This window comes from Cebus imitator, unplaced genomic scaffold, assembly GCF_001604975.1.
Source record: "Cebus imitator isolate Cc_AM_T3 unplaced genomic scaffold, Cebus_imitator-1.0 Scaffold297, whole genome shotgun sequence".
Taxonomy (NCBI): domain Eukaryota; kingdom Metazoa; phylum Chordata; class Mammalia; order Primates; family Cebidae; genus Cebus; species Cebus imitator.
The window spans coordinates 1,623,048-1,630,068 of record NW_016107612.1 but is presented as its reverse complement, the minus strand read 5'-3'; the positions used below and the strand labels follow the sequence as shown (position 1 = coordinate 1,630,068).

Genomic DNA, 7,021 nt, shown 5'->3' with positions numbered 1-7,021 from the left:
TCTCGGCTCACTGCAAAGGAGGTACTTTTTTTAAGAGTTCATTTTAAGAATGACCAGGACCAGGCTGGACACAGTGGCTCATACTTACAGTTCCAGTGCTTTGGGAGGCCAAGACAGGAGAATCGCTTGAGCTCAGGAGTTCAAGACTAGCCTGAGTAACATAGCAAGACCCTGTCTCTACAAAAATAAAAATAGGCTGGGCACAGTGGCTTATCCCTGTAATCCCAGCACTTTGGGAGTCCGAGGCGGGCGAGTCATGAGGTTAGGAGTTCGAGACCAGCCTGGCCAACATGGTGAAACCCCATCTCTATGGAAAAATACAAAAATTAGCTGGGTGTGGTGGCGGGCACCTGACTCCCAGCTACTTGGGAAGCCGAGGCAAGAGAATTGCTTGAAAGTGGAAGGCACAAGTTGCCATGAGCAGAGATCGCGCCACTGCCTTCAGCCTGGGTGAAAGAGTGAAACTTCGTCTCAAAAATAAATAAAATAAAAAGCCAGGTTTGGTGGTGCACATTTGTAGTAATAGCTACTCAGGAAGCTGAGGCAGGATGATCACTTGAGCCCAGGAATTCCAGGCAGCAGTTAGCTATGATCAAGCCACTGTACTCCAGCCTTGGTGACAGAGTAAAACCCTACCTCTTAAAAATAATAAGACTAGGGCAGGCTAGTACTGAAGAGAAATGCAGAATAACCAATAACCTCTGTTCTCCCTATGTACTCTTCCCACCTTGAGCTCTACCTTCCCCACGTCAGAGGCAAGATTCTAAGCCAGGGTTCTTTCTAGTCCTTGCCTTTGGTTGTTTTCTCATATAGGAAAAAGAAGGCCGAGGACTGGATTTAAGCAGTGGCTTAGTGGTGACATCGTTGTGCAAATCATCATCTGTGCCAGCTTCCCCCAACAATCTGCGGCACTAGGTCCTACCTCCAGCCAATGAATGGGATCGTTCTGGATGTCACCGGCCCAATAGGCTCAGCTCATGATGACAGAATACATCTTAAAAAGACTGGCTCTGTTATGTAACTCTTCGTGTATGTTAAGTATTGATAGGTCAAAACCAAAATGACCTAACCCCTCCTGGACCTGTTTCTCCTGAAACACCTTGTATTCATTTACCATAGTATTCCTCTCCTCCTCAAGTAGACACCTCTCTCAGGAGCTTCTGAGTCAAAAGACGCTTCTGGAGTGAGCCCATGTCAGGCACTCCACCTGGGGGGCCTTCCCCCAGCACACATGCTGGTGTGTGAGTGTGGACTCACCCGCCGTCACCACCCCTGCCCCAGCAGGCTCGGCATGAATCTTTTTGTGCACTTGCACCCCTTTTTCACATGGGTCATGGTTTCAGTACTTCAGCCTCAGTGGGGTTCCTGATGTTTATCTAGGGTGTTACTCTAGCTCATCTTGAGATTTCAGAATCTCCTGTGATCACAGCTTGTCTCAGCTGTAGGAACCAACAGAAAGAGACGTCCTCTGCATAAAAGCTCCGCTTGAAAAGCCACCCTTAGTCCTAACATTTCCAGTCCTAGTGTCACTGTCTTCTGGTTCTGATTTAGTCCCCACTGTTTCTAGAAGTCTCTTTTAAGCATTATTTTTGAAAAAAAAAATAATATTTTTATAGATGAATACTCAGGCTAACCTAGTGGATGTGATCTTGGAACTTCCATGATTATCCACGTAAAAGATCAAAGTATTATATGCTGTGAGCTTTTTAGGTGTTAGTGCTGTGAAGGCAAAAATGCTTTCTACATTGGCGTTCGTTCCTATGTTACTGGACACCAATGAATGTATGCTGTGTGCTAGAAATAGACTAAAACAGATTCTTATAGCATGTTAGTGTGCTTGCGTGTCTGCTGAAAATCCTTCTGTATAAACCAGTTTGTTAGGTTCTCTGGCTTAGGTAGGGACTGCAGTTTTTTCCTGTCAAAATCTCTCCTACCAAGATGGTGTTCCACTGTCCAGCCCAGCATGAGTAGCAGGTAGAACACAGCTTTACTGGCTGTCTGCTTTGGTGTAGTGCAGTGTGTGTTGGATTACTTATGAGAAAACATGTATGTCATCTCTAGAAAGAAAAAAACATAGTAGTCCAATTCCCAGCGTGTCCCTTTGACTTTTTTTAATAGTAAAAATAAGAATCTGTACTGACTTTTCATTTGGCCATTCTGGTTTTAAAGGAAAAGCTACAAGCTCTGTGTTTTTCTGTACTGATCTGTCACTTATTAAATACTTTTGTACCATGAGTAAAATTTGAGGTGTTTTGCAAGAACCACCATTCTCGATGAGTCTATTCTTTCTTTCTATAACGCAGCCACCGCCATCAGGTTATTATTGCTTTGTGGGTTTTGTTTTTTGTTTTTGTTTTAAGGCTAGTCAAGTGAAGCAATGGGAGTAGAGAAGGAACAAGGAAACCTGCCACTGGTTCCGCTCTATTAGTTATAAACACCACAGTACTTGCACCAGCCCACTTTGGCCCTTTAAAACCACTCAGAGCCAGCTTTTTAAAATGCCACCTCCCCTGGGCTTGCTTTCCTTGCTCTGTCTATAAATGGGACTGTCTACCACAGCCCAGGCGTGTTGGGGGCCCTTGCTGAGACCTGTGGACCAGTCTGCCTGCTTGAGAAAAGGCCAGTGGACAAGTCCCAGAGATTAAATGATGAAAAAACAATAAAGGCAAATTGGTTTTTCACACTTTTTTGGGAGGTGTGGGGGGGTGGAGTTTTGCTCTTATTGCCCAGGCTAGAGTGCAGTGGCATGATCTTGGCTCATTGCAACCTCCACTTCCTGGGTTCAGAGATTGGGCTGCCTCCCGAATAGCTGGGATTACATTACAGGCACCCACCACCACGCCCAGCTAATTTTTAGTAGAGACAGGATTTCAGATTTCACCATGTTGGTCAGGTTGGTCTCAAACTCCTGACCTCAGGTGATCCACCTACCTCCCAGAGTGCTGGGATGACAGGTGTGAGCCACTGTGCCCGGCCAGTTTTTCAGTTTCTGCTCAGAAAAAAGGCAAGTCTGTTGTTGCTTAATATTATAAGTAGGCTTTCTGGTTTCTTTTAAAATAAACTAGCAGCCTCTCTCCACCAACAGACACTTAGACTATGATGTCAGGTGCCACCTTTGATGGGGGTCCCACCTGGCCTGGGGTGAGGAAGTCCTAGTCCTCTTGCTTAGGACTCCTCCCAGTGGAACACAAGTCACGCAAACTGCTGAGACTTAGGATTGACAGAGCGCCTTTAATGTGTCCCCTGAAACAGGCTGTTTGATTCATGCCAGAAACATAACAGGTGAGCTCTCTAATTGATTCATGCCAGAAACATAACGGGTGAGCTCTCTAACTTGCCTAGGAATTTGTTTTGCATTTAAATGCATTGCCCTTCCTTAAAACCAAACTCTTTTTTTAAAGACGAGGTTTCACCATGTTGGTCAGGCTGGTCTTGAACTCCCAACCTCAGGTGATCCGCCCGCCTTGGCCTCCAAAGTGCTTGAATTACAGGCATGAGCCACCACGCCCGGCCTTAAAACCAAACTCTTACAACTTATTCCAGAAATTACTAATTTATTATTCAGACTCTGAGATACTTTAAACAGTGCTGCTACTAATATTTATACCAAGGCCAGGTGCAGTGACTCACGCCTATAATCTCAGCACTTTCGGAGGCTGAGGTGGGAGGATCACTTGAAGCTGGGAATTTAAGACAAGCCTGGGCAATATATCAAGACCCAGTGTCTACAAAAAACTTAAAAATTAGCTGGCCGTGGTGGCATGCACCTGTAGTCCAAGCTACTCAGGAGGCTGAGGCGGGAGGATTGCTTGAGCCTGGGCAGTTAAAGCTGCAGTGAGCTATGGTTGTGGCACTGCACTCCAGCCTGGACAATAGAGCAAGACCCTGTCCCTTAAAAAACAAATTATACTAGGACAACAGCTCAAACTGGGCTTGTCCCAGGCTGACTAGGACATAGGTACTGGACTTAATCCCTCATCCCTTAATAACAGAGTAGCTCATCTGCAACTGTTTGAACTTAGTTACATTTTAATTCCCACTTTTAAAAAGGAACCAGAGGCTAGGTGCAGTGACTCATACCTATAATCCCAGCACTTTGACAGGCCAAGGTAGGTGGATCACCTGAGGTCAGGAGTTACAGACCAGCCTGGCCAACATGGAGAAACCCCATCTCTACTAAAAATACGAAAATTAGCCGGGCATGGTGGCGGGCGCCTATAATCCCAGCTACTCGGAAGACTGAGGCAGGAGAATTGCTTGAACCCAGGAGGCGGAGGTTACAGTGAGCCAAGATTGCACCACTGCACTCCAGCCTGGGCACCACAGCGAGACTCCATCTCCAAAAAAAATAACAAAAAGGGACCAGAGGGTGTCTAGAAACGCTTTTACCTTATTGTTGGGAGAACACTGCTCTGTGGTGTTGGAAAAATAAGCTCGGGAGTACTCAGCTGCTTTCCTCTGCTGTCTCTACCAGCTCTGAGCATGCAGCATGGCTGGCCTTGATATATGACCTCTGAGCTTCGCAGACTTGCGAGGTAGCTGATATTGTTGAAATCTTTCATTCAGTAAGATCACCTAACCTGCCCAAGGCAAGGGTGGCTAAGTTATTGCCAAGCTGAGACACTTGTGAGAATAAAAGCCCATGCAATTCTATTTGTGCCAGCACAAACAGCATAAACCAGGACTGCTCCAGATACAGCAAGCAGGAAGTGTAGGCAGCCTCCCTCCGGGCAAAGAGTTGGCAGGTGGTGCTGAAGGCCTCCAGATCGTGAACTGCCCTACGGCAGGCATCTTACACAGTCAAGCTCAGGCCCCCTGGAGGTTATAAGCACCTGCAAAATGATTCCCCAACATCTTGTCCAAATAATTTCTCTCATCTTTATTTTTATAAAAATGAAACAAAAAAACAAAGTCACCACCAACCACATGACAACTCGCCAGGCAAGGCCTTGCTTCCCTCCCTCCTTCGCGTCCCCTGTGCCTAGTCAGCAGGGTCGGGGAGGCAGTTGGCACTGGGGTTAGCTTCACCCAAACGGAGTATTAAAGAGAGAGGCTTAAGAAAGGGAAGGAAACCTGGCCAGGCTTCTCAGTGTTGAGAAGTCACTGAAAACTGATTTGCTTTCAGTAACTGGTGTGTCTGAAATGCAGGGAGGGAAGACCATGCTGTCAACAATCATAACCCGCTTTGTACAGGCTGGCTCCAGGGAGAGGTGGGTCGGAACTGTGTTTAAAGGAAGGAGAATGGTGTCACGAGCTTGCTTAGCTCTCCCGGAACAAAGACTAAGGTGCTACATGCTGCCTGTTAGGCTTACGCTACAGCAGGTCTGCGGCTACAGGTCTAGAGTCCTTGTTAGTGCATTTAGTGCTGGTGAGAAGGGTGGGCCCCAGCCTGGGACGCTGAAGTCCTCTAAAGACAAGGCAGAGACACAGCCTCAGATTCCCCCGTCACCTTCCACTGAATAAGGGGGATGGAGAGGAGGTCTCCGTGGTTGGCCTCCCACAAGCCCAGATGCCTGCCAGCCTGGGCCTGCTTCCTTAGCGCTGTGAGAGCTTGTGTCTGATGGGCAGAGAGGAGCAAGTGTAGTCCCTGCGGGGCTGACCCTCTGTGCAGGGCTCCCCAGCTTCAGGCTTGCAGGGTGACCCTGCTCTGTGACCCAGCAGCGGCTTCAGCCCCCGAGGGGGCCATGGCACAGGCTGTTTAGGCATAGCCACCAGCCATCTGACTGGTAGCTGCATTGCTGCCTACTCCTCGCCAGGCCTGGTAGCTGAAGAAGGCGCTCACTCCATAGGCGATCATCACCAAACTCGCAAAGAACTGAAACAGAGGCGAGAAGGGCTTAGGGAGCAAGAGGGTGACAGTGACACAAGTTCCAAACGGATCTCAGGCCCAGACAGGAAGAGCTGTGGCAGCCGCACCGTCTCACACTTAGCCAGACGCATTTCACAGCTGTTTATCACGGGGCTGATGAGCACCAGTGTCCAGGGATGCCAACATTACCTTCTAAGCACGGGAAACAGCTAAGGACCACAGGCAGGCCTTCAGATTGTGATGAGGGCAATGAAGGAGAAGGTAAGAGTGACAGCGGGGACACCTAGCAAGGATTTAGTTCTATTTTTTTTTTTTTTTTGAGACAGAGTCTCACTCTGTCACCAGGCTGGAGTGGAGTGGCACGATCTTGGCTCACTGCAACCTCCACCTCCTGGGTTCAAGGGATTCTCCTCCAAGTAGCTGGGACTACAGGCACACGCCACCACACCCAGCTAATTTTTGTGTTTTTAGTAGAAATGGGGTTTCACAAGAATTTAGTTCTAAAAAGACAACATTCAAAGGCCACCCTAGGAATTCTCTAGAACCTGTTCACGCCTCTATACTCAAACCTGCAGCCACATTCAGAAGCTCCCCACTCTGTCCCCATCACTGAATTTGCTGATTTCAAAATTGCCCTTGTCAGGAAGAGTAAGGAACCCAAACGAGGGCTAGTCGAGGCCCTGCCCTCCCCTGGGCTGGGCCGTGGCTCCAGGCCTGGCGCCCAACCTCTCTGAATGGGAGCCTCCTGTCTATCAAAAGGGACTGGTAGTCCCTTCCTCTCCCTCACTGGGGACGTCACAGGATCCTGGGAGGAGACGGTGTGCAAGGCCTGTGGAGTGAAGGGTGACAGACGTGGAGGGGACTGCAGCCACTTCGCTGGCCACCTGACATGGGCCCGGAGTTTGGGTTTCGTGGGACAGCCTATGAATCTCCCAGAATGGTTTAAACCAAAAGGCTATTGCATGTGCTCTTGTCAGATGGAGAGTATGCAGTTTTTTACATTCTCCAAGGTGGCACATGACCCTAAATCAGTGTGGCACAACTGATTCACAACAAGTTTCTACGGTCATCCCAGGCCAGGTGTGGTAGCTCACACCTGTAATCCCAGTGCTTCAGGAGGCCAAGGCACATGGATCACCTAAGGTCAGGAGTTCGAGACCAGCTTGGCCAACATGGTAAAACCCCGTCTCTACTAAAAATACAAAAATTAGC

The 7,021-nt window shown here is 48.3% G+C and overlaps 2 protein-coding genes across 3 annotated transcripts in view; one reads left to right on the top strand and one right to left on the bottom strand.

Moving 5' to 3' along the window:
* The window catches only part of LOC108285441 (ADP ribosylation factor like GTPase 2 binding protein), a 7,547-nt gene extending 6,391 nt beyond the window's left edge, over positions 1 to 1,156 (top strand). For both annotated transcript variants that reach the window (XM_037729298.1, XM_037729297.1), the window contains exon 5: positions 814 to 1,156. In XM_037729298.1, the coding sequence (XP_037585226.1) occupies positions 814 to 841 (28 nt within the window). In that variant the 3' untranslated portion in view covers positions 842 to 1,156. The remainder of the gene's footprint in view (positions 1 to 813) is intronic.
* A 3,702-nt stretch (positions 1,157 to 4,858) lies between these two features.
* Positions 4,859 to 7,021, bottom strand: part of LOC108285440 (plasmolipin) — a 27,113-nt gene continuing 24,950 nt past the window's right edge. The window contains 1 exon segment of the mRNA XM_017502647.2: positions 4,859 to 5,925. Within this exon segment, the coding sequence (XP_017358136.1) occupies positions 5,699 to 5,925 (227 nt within the window). The 3' untranslated portion in view covers positions 4,859 to 5,698.